The sequence below is a fragment of the Ranitomeya imitator genome, chromosome 2 (genome assembly GCF_032444005.1).
Source record: "Ranitomeya imitator isolate aRanImi1 chromosome 2, aRanImi1.pri, whole genome shotgun sequence".
Taxonomy (NCBI): Eukaryota; Metazoa; Chordata; class Amphibia; order Anura; family Dendrobatidae; genus Ranitomeya; species Ranitomeya imitator.
In genome coordinates, this window is record NC_091283.1 from 271,068,807 (window position 1) to 271,092,239 (window position 23,433).

At 53.2% G+C, this 23,433-nt stretch overlaps 1 protein-coding gene across 2 annotated transcripts in view; it reads right to left on the bottom strand.

Moving 5' to 3' along the window:
- The window catches only part of TMEM220 (transmembrane protein 220), a 38,378-nt gene that overhangs the window by 3,610 nt on the left and 11,335 nt on the right, over nucleotides 1-23,433 (bottom strand). Inside the window, exon 2 of one of the 2 annotated variants that reach the window (XM_069749213.1) lies at nucleotides 567-596. The exons of the other annotated variant lie outside the window; for it this stretch is intronic. Within the exon in view, the coding sequence (XP_069605314.1) occupies nucleotides 567-596 (30 nt within the window). The remainder of the gene's footprint in view (nucleotides 1-566; nucleotides 597-23,433) is intronic. 2 annotated transcript variants of the gene reach the window in all.

Here is a 23,433-nt window from a genome sequence, read left to right on the forward strand (position 1 = left end):
ACCATCAAAACCTTCAAAAAGAACCTGAAGACCCACCTCTTCCGACAAGCCTACAACCTGCAGTAACCACCGATCGACCAAACCGCTGCATGACCAGCTCTATCCTCACCTACTGTATCCTCACCCATCCCTTGTAGATTGTGAGCCCTCGCGGGCAGGGTCCTCTCCCCTTGTACCAGTTATGACTTGTTCAAGATTATTGTACTTGTTTTTATTATGTATATCCCTCCTCACATGTAAAGCGCCATGGAATAAATGGCGCTATAATAATAATAATAAATAATAATAATAGCGCCCGTACACCTCACATGAGAGAGAGCGGCCATAGCGCCCATACATCTCTTCTGACACCCTGTACACATGGAGACTTGGCAGATGCCATGTTTTCGCTCTCTCCAGTCCAGCAGCAGTTTCCTCCTCCCTCCATTCTCCACACTCCTCCTCCTCCTCACTGCACAGGCAAGAATTAACCCTTTCTCTATAAGCTGCTGTAAGGACACAGGCAATAATGGAGTCAGGGATTTCTGCACTTCTATAAGATCACACCGAGCTCACAACATACTCACAATCCAGATCTCAGCGTCAGGATCATTAACCTGGAACACACAGAATGTAACAATGAGAAAAACTACCACCACCATTGTATCATCATCATCAACACTGCAGAAATACTCTGTGCTGCTGTCACCCTGCTCCTCCACCATATATCTCCCTCTGGGACCTCCCATAGACCAGCACACTGCTCTCCTGAAATACTTTGTGCTGCTGTCACCCTGCTCCTCCACCATATATCTCCGTCTGTGACCCCCCATAGACCAGCACACTGCTCTCCTGAAATACTCTGTGCTGCTGTCACCCTGCTCCTCCACCATATATCTCCCTCTGTGACCCTCCATGGACCAGCACACTGCTCTCCTGAAATACTCTGTGCTGCTGTCACCCTGCTCCCTCCACCATATATCTCCCTCTGTTACCCCTCATAGACCAGCACACTGCTCTCCTGAAATACTCTGTGCTGCTGTCACCCTGCTCCCTCCACCGTATATCTCCCTCTGTGACCCCCATAGACCAGCACACTGCTCTCCTGAAATACTCTCTGCTGCTGTCACCCTGCTCCTTCCACCATGTCACCCTCTGTGACCCCCCATAGACCAGCACACTGCTCTCCTGAAATACTCTGTGCTGCTGTCAACCTGCTCATCCACCATTTATCTCCCTCTGTGACCTCCCATAGACCAGCACACTGCTCTCCTGAAATACTCTGTGCTGCTGTCACCCTGCTCCTTCCACCATGTCACCCTCTGTGACCCCCCATAGACCAGCACACTGCTCTCCCGAAATACTCTGTGCTGCTGTCACCCTGCTCCCTCCACCATATATCTCCCTCTGTGACCTCCCATAAACCAGCACACTGCTCTCCTGAAATACTCTGTGCTGCTGTCACACTGCTCCTCCACCGTATATCTCCCTCTGTGACCCCCATAGACCAGCACACTGCTCTCCTGAAATACTCTGTGCTGCTGACACCCTGCTCCTTCCACATATATCTCCCTCTGTGACCCCCATAGACCAGCACACTGCTCTCCTGAAATACTCTCTGCTGCTTTCACCCAGCTCCTTCCCCCATATATCTCCCTCTGTGACCCCCATAGACCAGCACACTGCTCTCCTGAAATACTCTGTGCTGCTGTCACCCTGCTCCCTCCACCATATATCTCCCTCTGTGACCCCCATAGACCAGCACACTGCTCTCCTGAAATACTCTGTGCTGCTGTCACCCTGCTCCTCCACCATATATCTCCCTCTGTGACCCTCCATAAACCAGCACACTGCTCTCCTGAAATACTCTGTGCTGCTGTTACCCTGCTCCCTCCACCATATATCTCCCTCTGTGACCCCCATAGACCAGCACACTGCTCTCCTGAAATACTCTGTGCTGCTGTCACCCTGCTCCTTCCACATATATCTCCCTCTGTGACCCCCCATAGACCAGCACACTGGTCTCCTGAAATACTCTGTGCTGCTGTCACCCTGCTCCTTCCCCCATATATCTCCCTCTGTGACCCCCCATAGACCAGCACACTGCTCTCCTGAAATACTCTGTGCTGCTGTCACCCTGCTCCTTCCCCCATATATCTCCCTCTGTGACCTCCCATAGACCAGCACACTGCTCTCCTGAAATACTCTGTGCTGCTGTCACCCTGCTCCTTCCACCATATATCTCCCTGTGACCCCCATAGACCAGCACACTGCTCTCCTGAAATACTCTGTGCTGCTTTCACCCAGCTCCTTCCCCCATATATCTCCCTCTGTGACCCCCATAGACCAGCACACTGGTCTCCTGAAATACTCTGTGCTGCTGTCACCCTGCTCCTTCCACCAAATATCTCCCTCTGTGACCCTCCATAGAGCAGCACACTGCTCTCCTGAAATACTCTGTGCTGCTGTCACCCTGCTCCCTCCACCATATATCTCCCTCTGTGACCCCCATAGACCAGCACACTGCTCTCCTGAAATACTCTGTGCTGCTGTCACCCTGCTTCTCCACCATATATCTCCCTCTGTGACCCTCCATAGACCAGCACACTGCTCTCCTGAAATACTCTGTGCTGCTGTTACCCTGCTCCCTCCACCATATATCTCCCTCTGTGACCCCCATAGACCAGCACACTGCTCTCCTGAAATACTCTGTGCTGCTGTCACCCTGCTCCCTCCACCATATATCTCCCTCTGTGACCCCCCATAGACCAGCACACTGCTCTCCTGAAATACTCTGTGCTGCTGTCACCCTGCTCCTCCACCATATATCTCCCTCTGTGACCCTCCATAGACCAGCATACTGCTCTCCTGAAATACTCTGTGCTGCTTTCACCCAGCTCCTTCCCCCATATATCTCCCTCTGTGACCCCCATAGACCAGCACACTGCTCTCCTGAAATACTCTGTGCTGCTGTCACCCTGCTCCCTCCACCATATATCTCCCTCTGTGACCCCCCATAGACCAGCACACTGCTCTCCTGAAATACTCTGTGCTGCTGTCACCCTGCTCCTCCACCATATATCTCCCTCTGTGACCCTCCATAGACCAGCATACTGCTCTCCTGAAATACTCTGTGCTGCTTTCACCCAGCTCCTTCCCCCATATATCTCCCTCTGTGACCCCCATAGACCAGCACAGTGCTCTCCTGAAATACTCTGTGCTGCTATCACCCTGCTCCTTCCCCCATATATCTCCCTCTGTGACCCCCATAGACCAGCACACTGCTCTCCTGAAATACTCTGTGCTGCTGTCACCCTGCTCCCTCCACCATATATCTCCCTCTGTGACCCCCATAGACCAGCACACTGCTCTCCTGAAATACTCTGTGCTGCTGTCACCCTGCTCCTTCCACCATATATCTCCCTCTGTGACCCCCATAGACCAGCACACTGCTCTCCTGAAATACTCTGTGCTGCTGTCACCCTGCTCCCTCTACCATATATCTCCCTCTGTGACCCCCATAGACCAGCACACTGCTCTCCTGAAATACTCTGTGCTGCTTTCACCCAGCTCCTTCCCCCATATATCTCCCTCTGTGACCCCCATAGACCAGCACACTGGTCTCCTGAAATACTCTGTGCTGCTGTCACCCTGCTCCTTCCACCAAATATCTCCCTCTGTGACCCTCCATAGAGCAGCACACTGCTCTCCTGAAATACTCTGTGCTGCTTTCACCCAGCTCCTTCCCCCATATATCTCCCTCTGTGACCCCCATAGACCAGCACAGTGCTCTCCTGAAATACTCTGTGCTGCTATCACCCTGCTCCTTCCCCCATATATCTCCCTCTGTGACCCCCATAGACCAGCACACTGCTCTCCTGAAATACTCTGTGCTGCTGTCACCCTGCTCCCTCCACCATATATCTCCCTCTGTGACCCCCATAGACCAGCACACTGCTCTCCTGAAATACTCTGTGCTGCTGTCACCCTGCTCCTTCCACCATATATCTCCCTGTGACCCCCATAGACCAGCACACTGCTCTCCTGAAATACTCTGTGCTGCTATCACCCTGCTCCTTCCCCCATATATCTCCCTCTGTGACCCCCATAGACCAGCACACTGCTCTCCTGAAATACTCTGTGCTGCTGTCACCCTGCTCCCTCTACCATATATCTCCCTCTGTGACCCCCATAGACCAGCACACTGCTCTCCTGAAATACTCTGTGCTGCTTTCACCCAGCTCCTTCCCCCATATATCTCCCTCTGTGACCCCCATAGACCAGCACACTGGTCTCCTGAAATACTCTGTGCTGCTGTCACCCTGCTCCTTCCACCAAATATCTCCCTCTGTGACCCTCCATAGAGCAGCACACTGCTCTCCTGAAATACTCTGTGCTGCTGTCACCCTGCTCCCTCCACCATATATCTCCCTCTGTGACCCCCATAGACCAGCACACTGCTCTCCTGAAATACTCTGTGCTGCTGTCACCCTGCTCCTCCACCATATATCTCCCTCTGTGACCCTCCATAGACCAGCACACTGCTCTCCTGAAATACTCTGTGCTGCTGTTACCCTGCTCCCTCCACCATATATCTCCCTCTGTGACCCCCATAGACCAGCACACTGCTCTCCTGAAATACTCTGTGCTGATGTCACCCTGCTCCTTTCACCATATATCTCCCTCTGTGACCCCCATAGACCAGCACACTGCTCTACTGAAATACTCTGTGCTGCTGTCACCCTGCTCCTTCCACCATGTGACCCTCTGTGACCCCCCCATAGACCAGCACACTGCTCTCCTGAAATACTCTGTGCTGCGGTCAACCTGCTCATCCACCATATATCTCCCTCTGTGACCCTCATAGACCAGCACACTGCTCTCCTGAAATACTCTGTGCTGCTGTCACCCTGCTCCTTCCACATATATCTCCCTCTGTGACCCCCCATAGACCAGCACACTGCTCTCCTGAAATACTCTGTGCTGCAGTCACCCTGCTCCTTCCCCCATATATCTCCCTCTGTGACCCCCATAGACCAGCACACTGGTCTCCTGAAATACTCTGTGCTGCTGTCACCCTGCTCCTTCCCCCATATATCTCCCTCTGTGACCCCCCATAGACCAGCACACTGCTCTCCTGAAATACTCTGTGCTGCTGTCACCCTGCTCCTTCCCCCATATATCTCCCTCTGTGACCTCCCATAGACCAGCACACTGCTCTCCTGAAATACTCTGTGCTGCTGTCACCCTGCTCCTTCCACCATATATCTCCCTGTGACCCCCATAGACCAGCACACTGCTCTCCTGAAATACTCTGTGCTGCTGTCACCTTGCTACTCCCACCATATATCTCCCTCTGTGACCCCCATAGACCAGCACACTGCTCTCCTGAAATACTCTGTGCTGCTGTGACCCTGCTCCTCCCCATATATCTCCCTCTGTGACCCCCCATAGACCAGCACACTGCTCTCCTGAAATACTCTGTGCTGCTGTCACTCTGCTCCTCCACCATATATCTCCCTCTGTGACCCCCCATAGACCAGCACACTGCTCTCCTGAAATACTCTGTGCTGCTGTGACCCTGCTCCTCCCCATATATCTCCCTCTGTGACCCCCCCATAGACCAGCACACTGCTCTCCTGAAATACTCTGTGCTGCTGTCAACCTGCTCCTTCCACCAAATATCTCCCTCTGTGACCCCTCATAGACCAGCACACTGCTCTCCTGAAATACTCTGTGCTGCTGTGACCCTGCTCCTCCCCATATATCTCCCTCTGTGACCCCCATAGACCAGCACACTGCTCTCCTGAAATACTCTGTGCTGCTGTCACCCTGCTCCTTTCACCATATATCTCTCTGTGACCCCTCATAGACCAGCACACTGCTCTCCTGAAATACTCTGTGCTGCTGTCAGCCTGCTCCCTCCACCATATATCTCCCTCTGTGACCCCCCATAGACCAGCACACTGCTCTCCTGAAATACTCTGTGCTGCTGTCAGCCTGCTCCCTCCACCATATATCTCCCTCTGTGACCCCCATAGACCAGCACACTGCTCTCCTGAAATACTCTGTGCTGCTGTCACCCTGCTCCTTTCACCATATATCTCCCTCTGTGACCCCCATAGACCAGCACACTGCTCTCCTGAAATACTCTGTGCTGCTGTCAACCTGCTCCCTCCACCATATATCTCCCTCTGTGACCTCCCATAAACGAGCACATTGCTCTCCTGAAATACTCTGTGCTGCTGTCACCCTGCTCCCTCCACCGTATATCTCCCTCTGTGACCCCCATAGACCAGCACACTGCTCTACTGAAATACTCTGTGCTGCTGACACCCTGCTCCTTCCACATATATCTCCCTCTGTGACCCCCATAGACCAGCACACTGCTCTCCTGAAATACTCTGTGCTGCTTTCACCCAGATCCTTCCCCCATATATCTCCCTCTGTGACCTCCATAGACCAGCACACTGCTCTCCTGAAATACTCTGTGCTGCTGTCAACCTGCTCCCTCCACCCTTTATCTCCCTCTGTGACCCCCATAGACCAGCACACTGCTCTCCTGAAATACTCTGTGCTGCTGTCACCCTGCTCCTCTACCATATATCTCCCTCTGTGACCCCCATAGACCAGCACACTGGTCTCCTGAAATACTCTGTGCTGCTGTCACCCTGCTCCTTCCACCATATATCTCCCTCTGTGACCCCCATAGACCAGCACACTGCACTCCTGAAATACTCTGTGCTGCTGTCACCCTGCTCCTCTACCATATATCTCCCTCTGTGACCCCCATAGACCAGGACACTGCTCTCCTGAAATACTCTGTGCTGCTGTCACCCTGCTCGTTCCACCATATATCTCCCTCTGTGACCCCCATAGACCAGCACACTGCTCTCCTGAAATACTCTGTGCTGCTGTCACCCTGCTCCTACACCATATATCTCCATCTGTGACCTCCCATAGACCAGCACACTGCTCTCCTGAAATACTCTGTGCTGCTGTCACCCTGCTCCTACACCATATATCTCCATCTGTGACCTCCCATAGACCAGCACACTGCTATCCTGAAATACTCTGTGCTGCTATCACCCTGCTCCTTTCACCATATATCTCCCTCTGTGACCCCCATAGACCAGCACACTGCTCTCCTGAAATACTCTGTGCTGCTATCACCCTGCTCCTTCCCCCATATATCTCCCTCTGTGACCCCCATAGACCAGCACACTGCTCTCCTGAAATACTCTGTGCTGCTGTGACCCTGCTCCTCCCCATTTATCTCCCTGTGACCCCCCATAGACCAGCACACTGCTCTCCAGAAATACTCTGTGCTGCTGTCACCCTGCTCCTTCCACCAAATATCTCCCTCTGTGACCTCCCATAGACCAGCACACTGCTCTCCTGAAATACTCTGTGCTGCTGTCACCCTGCTCCCTCCACCATATATCTCCTTCTGTGACCCCCATAGACCAGCACACTGCTCTCCTGAAATACTCTGTGCTGCTATCACCCTGCTCCTTCCCCCATATATCTCCCTCTGTGACCCCCATAGACCAGCACACTGCTCTCCTGAAATACTCTGTGCTGCTATCACCCTGCTCCTTCCACCATATATCTCCCTCTGTGACACCCATAGACCAGCACACTGCTCTCCTGAAATACTCTGTGCTGCTGTCACTCTGCTCCTCCACCATATATCTCCCTCTGTGACCCCCATAGACCAGCACACTGCTCTCCTGAAATACTCTGTGCTGCTATCACCCTGCTCCTTCCACCATATATCTCCCTCTGTGACCCCCATAGACCAGCACACTGCTCTCCTGAAATACTCTGTGCTGCTGTGACCCTGCTCCTCCCCATTTATCTCCCTGTGACCCCCCATAGACCAGCACACTGCTCTCCAGAAATACTCTGTGCTGCTGTCACCCTGCTCCTTCCACCAAATATCTCCCTCTGTGACCTCCCATAGACCAGCACACTGCTCTCCTGAAATACTCTGTGCTGCTGTCACCCTGCTCCCTCCACCATATATCTCCTTCTGTGACCCCCATAGACCAGCACACTGCTCTCCTGAAATACTCTGTGCTGCTGTCACTCTGCTCCTTTCACCATATATCTATCTGTGACCCCTCATAGACCAGCACACTGCTCTCCTGAAATACTCTGTGCTGCTGTCACCCTGCTCCCTCCACCGTATATCTCCCTCTGTGACCCCCACAGACCAGCACACTGCTCTCCTGAAATACTCTGTGCTGCTGTCACCCTGCTCCTTCCACCAAATATCTCCCTCTGTGACCCCCATAGACCAGCACACTGCTCTCCTGAAATACTCTGTGCTGCTGTCAGCCTGCTCCCTCCATCATATATCTCCCTCTGTGACCCCCCATAGACCAGCACACTGCTCTCCTGAAATACTCTGTGCTGCTGTCAGCCTGCTCCCTCCACCATATATCTCCCTCTGTGACCCCCATAGACCAGCACACTGCTCTCCTGAAATACTCTGTGCTGCTGTCAGCCTGCTCCCTCCACCATATATCTCCCTCTGTGACCCCCATAGACCAGCACACTGCTCTCCTGAAATACTCTGTGCTGCTGACACCCTGCTCCTTCCACATATATCTCCCTCTGTGACCCCCATAGACCAGCACACTGCTCTCCTGAAATACTCTGTGCTGCTGTCACCCTGCTCCTTTACCATATATCTCCCTCTGTGACCCCCATAGACCAGCACACTGGTCTCCTGAAATACTCTGTGCTGCTGTCACCCTGCTCCTTCCCCCATATATCAACCTCTGTGACCTCCCATAGACCAGCACACTGCTCTCCTGAAATACTCTGTGCTGCTGTCACCCTGCTCCTTCCCCCATATATCTCCCTCTGTGACCCCCATAGACCAGCACACTGCTATCCTGAAATACTCTGTGCTGCTGTCACCCTGCTCCTTCCACCCTATATCTCCCTCTGTGACCTCCCATAGACCAGCACACTTCTCTCCTGAAATACTCTGTGCTGCTGTCACCCTGCTCCTCCACCATATATCTCCCTCTGTGACCCCCATAGACCAGCACACTGCTCTACTGAAATACTCTGTGCTGCTATCACCCTGCTCCTTCCCCATATATCTCCCTCTGAGACCTCCATAGACCAGCACACTGCTCTCCTGAAATACTCTGTGCTGCTGTCACCCTGCTCCTTCCCCATATATCTCCCTCTGTGACCCCCATAGACCAGCACACTGCTATCCTGAAATACTCTGTGCTGCTGTCACCCTGCTCCTTCCCCATATATCTCCCTCTGTGACCCCCATAGACCGGCACACTGCTCTCCTGAAATACTCTGTGCTGCTGTCACCCTGCTCCTTCCCCATATATCTCCCTCTGTGACCCCCATAGACCAGCACACTGCTATCCTGAAATACTCTGTGCTGCTGTCACCCTGCTCCTTCCACCCTATATCTCCCTCTGTGACCTCCCATAGACCTGCACACTTCTCTCCTGAAATACTCTGTGCTGCTGTCACCCTGCTCCTCCACCATATATCTCCCTCTGTGACCCCCATAGACCAGCACACTGCTCTACTGAAATACTCTGTGCTGCTATCACCCTGCTCCTTCCCCATATATCTCCCTCTGAGACCTCCATAGACCAGCACACTGCTCTCCTGAAATACTCTGTGCTGCTTTCACCCAGATCCTTCCCCCATATATCTCCCTCTGTGACCCCCATAGACCAGCACACTGCTCTCCTGAAATACTCTGTGCTGCTGTCACCCTGCTCCCTCCACCATATATCTCCCTCTGTGACCCCCATAGACCAGCACACTGCTATCCTGAAATACTCTGTGCTGCTGTCACCCTGCTCCTTCCACCCTATATCTCCCTCTGTGACCTCCCATAGACCAGCACACTTCTCTCCTGAAATACTCTGTGCTGCTGTCACCCTGCTCCTCCACCATATATCTCCCTCTGTGACCCCATAGACCAGCACACTGCTCTCCTGAAATACTCTGTGCTGCTGTCACCCTGCTCCTTCCCCATATATCTCCCTCTGAGACCTCCATAGACCAGCACACTGCTCTCCTGAAATACTCTGTGCTGCTGTCACCCTGCTCCTTCCCCATATATCTCCCTCTGAGACCTCCATAGACCAGCACACTGCTCTCCTGAAATACTCTGTGCTGCTGTCACCCTGCTCCCTCCACCATATATCTCCCTCTGTGACCCCCATAGACCAGCACACTGCTCTCCTGAAATACTCTGTGCTGCCGTCACCCTGCTCCTCCACCATATATCTCCCTCTGTGACCCCATAGACCAGCACACTGCTCTCCTGAAATACTCTGTGCTGCTGTCACCCTGCTCCTCCACCATATATCTCCCTCTGTGACCCCCATAGACCAGCACACTGCTCTACTGAAATACTCTGTGCTGCTGTCACCCTGCTCCTTCCCCATATATCTCCCTCTGAGACCTCCATAGACCAGCACACTGCTCTCCTGAAATACTCTGTGCTGCTGTCACCCTGCTCCTTCCCCATATATCTCCCTCTGTGACCCCCATAGACCAGCACACTGCTATCCTGAAATACTCTGTGCTGCTTTCACCCTGCTCCTTCCACCCTATATCTCCCTCTGTGACCTCCCATAGACCTGCACACTTCTCTCCTGAAATACTCTGTGCTGCTGTCACCCTGCTCCTCCACCATATATCTCCCTCTGTGACCCCCATAGACCAGCACACTGCTCTCCTGAAATACTCTGTGCTGCTGTCACCCTGCTCCCTCCACCATATATCTCCCTCTGTGACCCCCATAGACCAGCACACTGCTATCCTGAAATACTCTGTGCTGCTGTCACCCTGCTCCTTCCACCCTATATCTCCCTCTGTGACCTCCCATAGACCAGCACACTTCTCTCCTGAAATACTCTGTGCTGCTGTCACCCTGCTCCTCCACCATATATCTCCCTCTGTGACCCCCCATAGACCAGCACACTGCTCTCCTGAAATACTCTGTGCTGCCGTCACCCTGCTCCTTCCCCATATATCTCCCTCTGAGACCTCCATAGACCAGCACACTGCTCTCCTGAAATACTCTGTGCTGCCGTCACCCTGCTCCTCCACCATATATCTCCCTCTGTGACCCCATAGACCAGCACACTGCTCTCCTGAAATACTCTGTGCTGCTGTCACCCTGCTCCTTCCCCATATATCTCCCTCTGTGACCCCATAGACCAGCACACTGCTCTCCTGAAATACTCTGTGCTGCTGTCACCCTGCTCCTTCCACCATATATCTCCCTCAGTGACCCCCATAGACCAGCACACTGCTCTCCTGAAATACTCTGTGCTGCTGTCACCCTGCTCCTTCCACCATATATCTCCCTCTGTGACCCCCATAGACCAGCACACTGCTCTCCTGAAATACTCTGTGCTGCTGTCACCCTGCTCCTCCACCATATATCTCCCTCTGTGACCCCCATAGACCAGCACACTGCTCTCCTGAAATACTCTGTGCTGCTGTCACCCTGCTCCTCTACCATATATCTCCCTCTGTGACCCCCATAGACCAGCACACTGGTCTCCTGAAATACTCTGTGCTGCTGTCACCCTGCTCCCTCCACCATATATCTCCCTCTGTGACCCCCATAGACCAGCACACTGCTATCCTGAAATACTCTGTGCTGCTGTCACCCTGCTCCTTCCACCCTATATCTCCCTCTGTGACCTCCCATAGACCACCACACTTCTCTCCTGAAATACTCTGTGCTGCTGTCACTCTGCTCCTTTACCATATATCTCCCTCTGTGACCCCCATAGACCAGCACACTGGTCTCCTGAAATACTCTGTGCTGCTGTCACCCTGCTCCTTCCCCCATATATCAACCTCTGTGACCTCCCATAGACCAGCACACTGCTCTCCTGAAATACTCTGTGCTGCTGTCACCCTGCTCCTTCCCCCATATATCTCCCTCTGTGACCCCCATAGACCAGCACACTGCTATCCTGAAATACTCTGTGCTGCTGTCACCCTGCTCCTTCCACCCTATATCTCCCTCTGTGACCTCCCATAGACCAGCACACTTCTCTCCTGAAATACTCTGTGCTGCTGTCACCCTGCTCCTCCACCATATATCTCCCTCTGTGACCCCCATAGACCAGCACACTGCTCTACTGAAATACTCTGTGCTGCTATCACCCTGCTCCTTCCCCATATATCTCCCTCTGAGACCTCCATAGACCAGCACACTGCTCTCCTGAAATACTCTGTGCTGCTGTCACCCTGCTCCTTCCCCATATATCTCCCTCTGTGACCCCCATAGACCAGCACACTGCTATCCTGAAATACTCTGTGCTGCTGTCACCCTGCTCCTTCCCCATATATCTCCCTCTGTGACCCCCATAGACCGGCACACTGCTCTCCTGAAATACTCTGTGCTGCTGTCACCCTGCTCCTTCCCCATATATCTCCCTCTGTGACCCCCATAGACCAGCACACTGCTATCCTGAAATACTCTGTGCTGCTGTCACCCTGCTCCTCCACCATATATCTCCCTCTGTGACCCCCATAGACCAGCACACTGCTCTACTGAAATACTCTGTGCTGCTATCACCCTGCTCCTTCCCCATATATCTCCCTCTGAGACCTCCATAGACCAGCACACTGCTCTCCTGAAATACTCTGTGCTGCTGTCACCCTGCTCCTTCCCCATATATCTCCCTCTGTGACCCCCATAGACCAGCACACTGCTATCCTGAAATACTCTGTGCTGCTGTCACCCTGCTCCTTCCCCATATATCTCCCTCTGTGACCCCCATAGACCGGCACACTGCTCTTCTGAAATACTCTGTGCTGCTGTCACCCTGCTCCTTCCCCATATATCTCCCTCTGTGACCCCCATAGACCAGCACACTGCTATCCTGAAATACTCTGTGCTGCTGTCACCCTGCTCCTTCCACCCTATATCTCCCTCTGTGACCTCCCATAGACCTGCACACTTCTCTCCTGAAATACTCTGTGCTGCTGTCACCCTGCTCCTCCACCATATATCTCCCTCTGTGACCCCCATAGACCAGCACACTGCTCTACTGAAATACTCTGTGCTGCTATCACCCTGCTCCTTCCCCATATATCTCCCTCTGAGACCTCCATAGACCAGCACACTGCTCTCCTGAAATACTCTGTGCTGCTTTCACCCAGATCCTTCCCCCATATATCTCCCTCTGTGACCCCCATAGACCAGCACACTGCTCTCCTGAAATACTCTGTGCTGCTGTCACCCTGCTCCCTCCACCATATATCTCCCTCTGTGACCCCCATAGACCAGCACACTGCTATCCTGAAATACTCTGTGCTGCTGTCACCCTGCTCCTTCCACCCTATATCTCCCTCTGTGACCTCCCATAGACCAGCACACTTCTCTCCTGAAATACTCTGTGCTGCTGTCACCCTGCTCCTCCACCATATATCTCCCTCTGTGACCCCATAGACCAGCACACTGCTCTCCTGAAATACTCTGTGCTGCTGTCACCCTGCTCCTTCCCCATATATCTCCCTCTGAGACCTCCATAGACCAGCACACTGCTCTCCTGAAATACTCTGTGCTGCCGTCACCCTGCTCCTCCACCATATATCTCCCTCTGTGACCCCATAGACCAGCACACTGTTCTCCTGAAATACTCTGTGCTGCTGTCACCCTGCTCCTCCACCATATATCTCCCTCTGTGACCCCCATAGACCAGCACACTGCTATCCTGAAATACTCTGTGCTGCTTTCACCCTGCTCCTTCCACCCTATATCTCCCTCTGTGACCTCCCATAGACCTGCACACTTCTCTCCTGAAATACTCTGTGCTGCTGTCACCCTGCTCCTCCACCATATATCTCCCTCTGTGACCCCCATAGACCAGCACACTGCTCTACTGAAATACTCTGTGCTGCTATCACCCTGCTCCTTCCCCATATATCTCCCTCTGTGACCCCATAGACCAGCACACTGCTCTCCTGAAATACTCTGTGCTGCTGTCACCCTGCTCCTTCCACCATATATCTCCCTCAGTGACCCCCATAGACCAGCACACTGCTCTCCTGAAATACTCTGTGCTGCTGTCACCCTGCTCCTTCCACCATATATCTCCCTCTGTGACCCCCATAGACCAGCACACTGCTCTCCTGAAATACTCTGTGCTGCTGTCACCCTGCTCCTCCACCATATATCTCCCTCTGTGACCCCCATAGACCAGCACACTGCTCTCCTGAAATACTCTGTGCTGCTGTCACCCTGCTCCTCTACCATATATCTCCCTCTGTGACCCCCATAGACCAGCACACTGGTCTCCTGAAATACTCTGTGCTGCTGTCACCCTGCTCCCTCCACCATATATCTCCCTCTGTGACCCCCATAGACCAGCACACTGCTATCCTGAAATACTCTGTGCTGCTGTCACCCTGCTCCTTCCACCCTATATCTCCCTCTGTGACCTCCCATAGACCACCACACTTCTCTCCTGAAATACTCTGTGCTGCTGTCACCTTGCTCCTCCACCATATATCTCCCTCTGTGACCCCCATAGACCAGCACACTGCTCTACTGAAATACTCTGTGCTGCTATCACCCTGCTCCTTCCCCATATATCTCCCTCTGAGACCTCCATAGACCAGCACACTGCTCTCCTGAAATACTCTGTGCTGCTGTCACCCTGCTCCTCCACCATATATCTCCCTCTGTGACCCCCCATAGACCAGCACACTGCTCTCCTGAAATACTCTGTGCTGCTGTCAACCTTCTCATCCACCATTTATCTCCCTTTGTGACCTCCCATAGAACAGCACACTGCTCTCCTGAAATACTCTGTGCTGCTGTCACCCTGCTCCTTCCACATATATCTCCCTCTGTGACCCCCATAGACCAGCACACTGCTCTCCTGAAATACTCTGTGCTGCTTTCACCCAGGTGCTTCCCCCATATATCTCCCTCTGAGACCTCCGTAGACCAGCACACTGCTCTCCTGAAATACTCTGTGCTGCTTTCAACCAGCTGCTTCCCCCATATATCTCCCTCTGTGACCCCCATAGACCAGCACACTGCTCTCCTGAAATACTCTGTGCTGCTGTCACCCTGCTCCTTCCACATATATCTCCCTCTGTGACCCCCATAGACCAGGACACTGCTCTCCTGAAATACTCTGTGCTGCTTTCACCCAGCTGCTTCCCCCCATATATCTCCCTCTGAGACCTCCATAGACCAGCACACTGCTCTCCTGAAATACTCTGTGCTGCTGTCACCCTGCTCCTTCCACCATATATCTCCCTCTGTGACCCCCATAGACCAGCCCACTGCTCTCCTGAAATACTCTGTGCTGCTGTCACCCTGCTCCTTCCACCATATATCTCCCTGTGACCCCCATAGACCAGCACACTGCTCTCCTGAAATACTCTGTGCTGCTTTCACCCAGCTGCTTCCCCCATATATCTCCCTCTGAGACCTCCATAGACCAGCACACTGCTCTCCTGAAATACTCTGTGCTGCTTTCACCCTGCTCCTCCAGCATATATCTCCCTCTGTGACCCCCATAGACCAGCACACTGCTCTCCTGAAATACTCTGTGCTGCTGTCACCCTGCTCCTCAACCATATATCTCCCTCTGTGACCTCCCATAGACCAGCACACTGCTCTCCTGAAATACTCTGTACTGCTGTCACCCTGCTCCTTCCCCCACATATCTCCCGTGACCCCCATAGACCAGCACACTGCTCTCCTGAAATACTCTGTGCTGCTGTTACCCTGCTCCTACCTTATATATCTCCCTCTGTGACCCCCCATAGACCAGCACACTGCTCTCCTGAAATACTCTGTGCTGCTGTTACCCTGCTCCTCCACCATATATCTCCCTCTGTGACCCCCATAGACCAGCACACTGCTCCCCTGAAATACTCTGTGCTGCTGTCACCCTGCTCCTTCCACCATACATCTCCCTCTGTGACCCCCATAGACCAGCACACTGCTCTCCTGAAATACTCTGTGCTGCTGTCACCCTGCTCCTCCACCATATATCTCCCTGTGACCCCCATGGACCAGCACACTGCTCTCCTGAAATACTCTGTGTTGCTGTCACCCTGCTCCCTCCACCATATATCTCCCTCTGTGACCCCCATAGACCAGCACACTGCTCTCCTGAAATACTCTGTGCTGCTGTCACCCTGCTCCTTCCACCATACATCTCCCACTGTGACCCCCATAGACCAGCACAGTGCTCTCCTGAAATACTCTGTGCTACTGTCAAACTGCTCCTCCACCATATATCTCCCTCTGTGACCCCCATAGACCAGCACAGTGCTCTCCTGAAATACTCTGTGCTGCTGTCACCCTGCTCCTTCCACCATATATCTCCCTCTGTGACCCCAATAGACCAGCACACTGCTCTCCTGAAATACTCTGTGCTGCTGTCACCCTGCTCCTTCCACCATACATCTCCCTCTGTGACCTCCATAGACCGGCACACTGCTCTCCTGAAATACTCTGTGCTGCTGTCACCCTGCTCCTTCCACCATATGTCACCCTCTGTGACCCCCCATAGACCAGCACACTGCTCTCCTGAAATCCTCTGTGGTGCTGTCACCCTGCTCCTTCTACCAAATATCTCCCTCTGTGACCTCCCATAGACCAGCACACTGCTCTCCTGAAATACTCTGTGCTGCTGTCACCCTGCTCCTTCCCCCATATATCTCCCTCTGTGACCTCCCATAGACCAGCACACTGCTCTCCTGAAATACTCTGTGCTGCTGTCACCATGCTCCTTCCACCATATATCTCCCTCTGTGACCTCCCATAGACCAGCACACTGCTCTCCTGAAATACTCTGTGCTGCTGTCACCCTGCTCCTTCCACCATATGTCACCCTCTGTGACCCCCCATAGACCAGCACACTGCTCTCCTGAAATCCTCTGTGCTGCTGTCACCCTGCTCCTTCCACCAAATATCTCCCTCTGTGACCTCCCATAGACCAGCACACTGCTCTCCTGAAATACTCTGTGCTGCTGTCACCCTGCTCCTTCCACCATATGTCACCCTCTGTGACCCCCCATAGACCAGCACACTGCTCTCCTGAAATCCTCTGTGCTGCTGTCACCCTGCTCCTTCCACCATACATCTCCCTCTCTGACCTCCATAGACTGGCACACTGCTCTCCTGAAATACTCTGTGCTGCTGTCATCCTGCTCCTTCCACCATATGTCACCCTCTGTGACCCCCCATAGACCAGCACACTGCTCTCCTGAAATCCTCTGTGCTGCTGTCACCCTGCTCCTTCCACCAAATATCTCCCTCTGTGACCTCCCATAAACCAGCACACTGCTCTCCTGAAATACTCTGTGCTGCTGTCACCCTGCTCCTCCACCATATATCTCCCTCTGTGACCCCCATAGACCAGCACACTGCTCTCCTGAAATACTCTGTGCTGCTGTTTCCCTGCTCCCTCCCCATATATAGCCCTCTGTGAACCCCATAGACCAGCACACTGCTCTCCTGAAATACTCTGTGCTGCTGTCACCCTGCTCCTCCACCATATATTTCCCTCTGTGACCCCCCATAGACCAGCACACTGCTCTCCTGAAATACTCTGTGCTGCTGTCACCCTGCTCCTCCACCATATATCTCCCTCTGTGACCCCCCATAGACCAGCACACTGCTCTCCTGAAATACTCTGTGCTGCTGTCACCCTGCTCCTCCACCATATATCTCCCTCTGTGACCTCCCATAGACCAGCACACTGCTCTCCTGAAATACTCTGTGCTGCTGTCACCCTGCTCCCTCCACCATATATCTCCCTCTGTGACCCCCATAGACCAGCATACTGCTCTCCTGAAATACTCTGTGCTGCTGTCACCCTGCTCCCTCCACCATATATCTCCCTCTGTGACCCCCATAGACCAGCACACTGCTCTCCTGAAATACTCTGTGCTGCTGTTTCCCTGCTCCCTCCCCATATATAGCCCTCTGTGAACCCCATAGACCAGCACACTGCTCTCCTGAAATACTCTGTGCTGCTGTCACCCTGCTCCTCCACCATATATTTCCCTCTGTGACCCCCCATAGACCAGCACACTGCTCTCCTGAAATACTCTGTGCTGATGTCACCCTGCTCCTCCACCATATATCTCCCTCTGTGACCCCCATAGACCAGCACACTGCTCTCCTGAAATACTCTGTGCTGCTGTCACCCTGCTCCTTCCCCCATATTTCTCCCACTGTGACCCCCATAAACCAGCACACTGCTCTCCTGAAATACTCTGTGCTGCTGTCAGCCTGCTCCTCCACCATATATCTCCCTCTGTGACCCCCATAGACCAGCACTCTGCTCTCCTGAAATACTCTGTAATGCTTTCACCCTGCTCCTTCCACCATGTCACCCTCTGTGACCCCCCATAGACCAGCACACTGCTCTCCTGAAATACTCTGTGCTGCTGTCACCCTGCTCCTTCCACCAAATATCTCCCTCTGTGACCTCCCATAGACCAGCACACTGCTCTCCTGAAATACTCTGTGCTGCTGTCACCCTGCTCCTTCCCCCATATATCTCCCACTGTGACCCCCTATAGACCAGCACAATGCTCTCCTGAAATACTCTGTGCTGCTGCCTCCCTGCTCCCTCCTCATATATCTCCCTCTGTGACCCCCATAGACTAGCACACTGCTCTCCTGAAATACTCTGTGCTGCTGTCACCCTGCTGCCTCCACCGTATATCTCCCTCTGTGACCCCCATAGACCAGCACACTGCTCTCCTAAAATACTCTGTGCTGCTGTCACCCTGCTCCTCCACCATACATCTCCCTCTGTGACCCCCATAGACCAGCACACTGCTCTCCTGAAATACTCTGTGCTGCTGTCACCCTGCTCCTTCCCCCATATATCTCCCTCTGTGACCCCCCATAGACCAGCACACTGCTCTCCTGAAATACTCTGTGCTGCTGTCACCCTGCTACTTCCACCAAATATCTCCCTCTGTGACCTCCCATAGACCAGCACACTGCTCTCCTGAAATACTCTGTGCTGCTGTCACCCTGCTCCTTCCACCATATATCTCCCTCTGTGACCCCCATAGACCAGCACACTGCTCTCCTGAAATACTCTGTGCTGCTGTTACCCTGCTCCTTCCCCCATATATCTCCCTCTGTGACCCCCATAGACCAGCACACTGCTCTCCTGAAATACTCTGTGCTGCTGTCACCCTGCTCCCTCCACCATATATCTCCCTCTGTGACCTCCCATAGACCAGCACACTGCTCTCCTGAAATACTCTGTACTGCTGTCACCCTGCTCCTCCACCATATATCTCCCTCTGTGACCCCCCATAGACCAGCACACTGCTCTCCTGAAATACTCTGTGCTGCTGTCACCCTGCTCCTCCACCAAATATCTCCCTCTGTGACCTCCCATAGACCAGCACACTGCTCTCCTGAAATACTCTGTGCTGCTGTCACCCTGCTCCTTCAACCATATATCTCCCTCTGTGACCCCCATACACCAGCACAGTGCTCTCCTGAAATACTCTGTGCTGCTGTCACCCTGCTCCTTCCACCATATATCTCCCTCTGTGACCCCCCATAGACCAGCACACTGCTCTCCTGAAATACTCTGTGCTGCTGTCACCCTGCTCCTTCAACCATATATCTCCCTCTGTGACCCCCATACACCAGCACAGTGCTCTCCTGAAATATTCTGTGCTGCTGTCACCCTGCTCCTTCCACCATGTCACCCTCTGTGACCCCCCATAGACCAGCACACTGCTCTCCTGAAATACTCTGTGCTGCTGTCACCCTGCTCCTTCCACCAAATATCTCCCTCTGTGACCTCCCATAGACCAGCACACTGCTCTCCTGAAATACTCTGTGCTGCTGTCACCCTGCTCCTTCCCCCATATATCTCCCACTGTGACCCCCTATAGACCAGCACAATGCTCTCCTGAAATACTCTGTGCTGCTGCCTCCCTGCTCCCTCCTCATATATCTCCCTCTGTGACCCCCATAGACCAGCACACTGCTCTCCTGAAATACTCTGTGCTGCTGTCACCCTGCTCCCTCCACCATATATCTCCCTCTGTGACCCCCATAGACCAGCACACTGCTCTCCTGAAATACTCTGTGCTGCTGTCACCCTGCTCCTCCACCATATATTTCCCTCTGTGACCCCCCATAGACCAGCACACTGCTCTCCTGAAATACTCTGTGCTGATGTCACCCTGCTCCTCCACCATATATCTCCCTCTGTGACCCCCATAGACCAGCACACTGCTCTCCTGAAATACTCTGTGCTGCTGTCACCCTGCTCCTTCCCCCATATTTCTCCCACTGTGACCCCCATAAACCAGCACACTGCTCTCCTGAAATACTCTGTGCTGCTGTCAGCCTGCTCCTCCACCATATATCTCCCTCTGTGACCCCCATAGACCAGCACTCTGCTCTCCTGAAATACTCTGTAATGCTTTCACCCTGCTCCTTCCACCATGTCACCCTCTGTGACCCCCCATAGACCAGCACACTGCTCTCCTGAAATACTCTGTGCTGCTGTCACCCTGCTCCTTCCACCAAATATCTCCCTCTGTGACCTCCCATAGACCAGCACACTGCTCTCCTGAAATACTCTGTGCTGCTGTCACCCTGCTCCTTCCCCCATATATCTCCCACTGTGACCCCCTATAGACCAGCACAATGCTCTCCTGAAATACTCTGTGCTGCTGCCTCCCTGCTCCCTCCTCATATATCTCCCTCTGTGACCCCCATAGACTAGCACACTGCTCTCCTGAAATACTCTGTGCTGCTGTCACCCTGCTGCCTCCACCGTATATCTCCCTCTGTGACCCCCATAGACCAGCACACTGCTCTCCTGAAATACTCTGTGCTGCTGTCACCCTGCTGCCTCCACCGTATATCTCCCTCTGTGACCCCCATAGACCAGCACACTGCTCTCCTGAAATACTCTGTGCTGCTGTCACCCTGCTCCTCCACCATACATCTCCCTCTGTGACCCCCATAGACCAGCACACTGCTCTCCTGAAATACTCTGTGCTGCTGTCACCCTGCTCCTTCCCCCATATATCTCCCTCTGTGACCCCCCATAGACCAGCACACTGCTCTCCTGAAATACTCTGTGCTGCTGTCACCCTGCTCCTTCCACCATATATCTCCCTCTGTGACCCCCATAGACCAGCACACTGCTCTCCTGAAATACTCTGTGCTGCTGTTACCCTGCTCCTTCCCCCATATATCTCCCTCTGTGACCCCCATAGACCAGCACACTGCTCTCCTGAAATACTCTGTGCTGCTGTCACCCTGCTCCCTCCACCATATATCTCCCTCTGTGACCTCCCATAGACCAGCACACTGCTCTCCTGAAATACTCTGTACTGCTGTCACCCTGCTCCTCCACCATATATCTCCCTCTGTGACCCCCCATAGACCAGCACACTGCTCTCCTGAAATACTCTGTGCTGCTGTCACCCTGCTACTTCCATTAAATATCTCCCTCTGTGACCTCCCATAGACCAGCACACTGCTCTCCTGAAATACTCTGTGCTGCTGTCACCCTGCTCCTTCAACCATATATCTCCCTCTGTGACCCCCATACACCAGCACACTGCTCTCCTGAAATATTCTGTGCTGCTGTCACCCTGCTCCTTCCACCATATATCTCCCTCTGTGACTCCCATAGACCAGCACACTGCTCTCCTGAAATACTCTGTGCTGCCTTCACCCTGCTCCTCCACCAAATATCTCCCTCTGTGACCTCCCATAGACCAGCACACTGCTCTCCTGAAATACTCTGTGCTGCTGTCACCCTGCTCCTCCACCATATATCTCCCTCTGTGACCCCCATAGACCAGCACACTGCTCTCCTGAAATACTCTGTGCTGCCTTCACCCTGCTCCTCCACCAAATATCTCCCTCTGTGACCTCCCATAGACCAGCACACTGCTCTCCTGAAATACTCTGTGCTGCTGTCACCCTGCTCCTTCCCCCATATATCTCCCTCTGTGACCCCCATACACCAGCATACTGCTCTCCTGAAATACTCTGTGCTGCTGTCACCCTGCTCCTTCCACCATATATCTCCCTCTGTGACCCCGATAGACCAGCACACTGCTCTCCTGAAATACTCTGTGCTGCCTTCACCCTGCTCCTCCACCAAATATCTCCCTCTGTGACCTCCCATAGACCAGCACACTGCTCTCCTGAAATGCTCTGTGCTGATGTCACCCTGCTCCTCCACCATATATCTCCCTCTGTGACCCCCATAGACCAGCACACTGCTCTCCTGAAATACTCTGTGCTGCCTTCACCCTGCTCCTCCACCAAATATCTCCCTCTGTGACCTCCCATAGACCAGCACTCTGCTCTCCTGAAATACTCTGTGCTGCTGTCACCCTACTCCTTCAACCATATATCTCCCTCTGTGACCCCCATACACCAGCATACTGCTCTCCTGAAATACTCTGTGCTGCTGTCACCCTGCTCCTTCCACCATATATCTCCCTCTGTGACCCCCATAGACCAGCACACTGCTCTCCTGAAATACTCTGTGCTGCTGTCACCCTCCTCCTTCCCACATATATCTCCCTCTGTGACCCCCCATAGACCAGCACACTGCTCTCCTGAAATACTCTGTGCTGCTGTCACCCTGCTACTTCCAAATATCTCCCTCTGTGACCTCCCATAGACAGCACACTGCTCTCCTGAAATACTCTGTGCTGCTGTCACCCTGCTCCTTCCACCATATATTTCCCTCTGTGACCCCCATAGACCAGCACACTGCTCTCCTGAAATACTCTGTGCTGCTGTCACCCTGCTCCCTCCACCATATATCTCCCTCTGTGACCCCCCATAGACCAGCACACTGCTCTCCTGAAATACTCTGTGCTGCTGTCTCCCTGCTCCCTCCCCATATTTCTCCCTCTGTGACCCCTATAGACCAGCACACTGCTCTCCTGAAATACTCTGTGCTGCTGTCTCCCGACTCCCTCCACCATACATCTCCCTCTGTGACCCCCATAGACCAGCACACTGCTCTCCTGAAATACTCTGTGCTGCTGTCACCCTGCTCCTCCACCATACATCTCCCTCTGTGACCCCCATAGACCAGCACACTGCTCTCCTGAAATACTCTGTGCTGCTGTCACCCTGCTCCTCCACCATATATCTCCCTCTGTGACCCCCATAGACCAGCACACTGCTTTCCTGAAATACTCTGTGCTGCTGTCACCCTGCTCCTCCACCATATATCTCCCTCTGTGACCTCCCATAGACCAGCACACTGCTCTCCTGAAATACTCTGTGCTGCTGTCACCCTGCTCCCTTCACCATATATCTCCCTCTGTGATATCCCATAGACCAGCACACTGCTCTCCTGAAATACTCTGTGCTGCTGTCACCCTGCTCCTACCTTATATATCTCCCTCTGTGATCCCCCA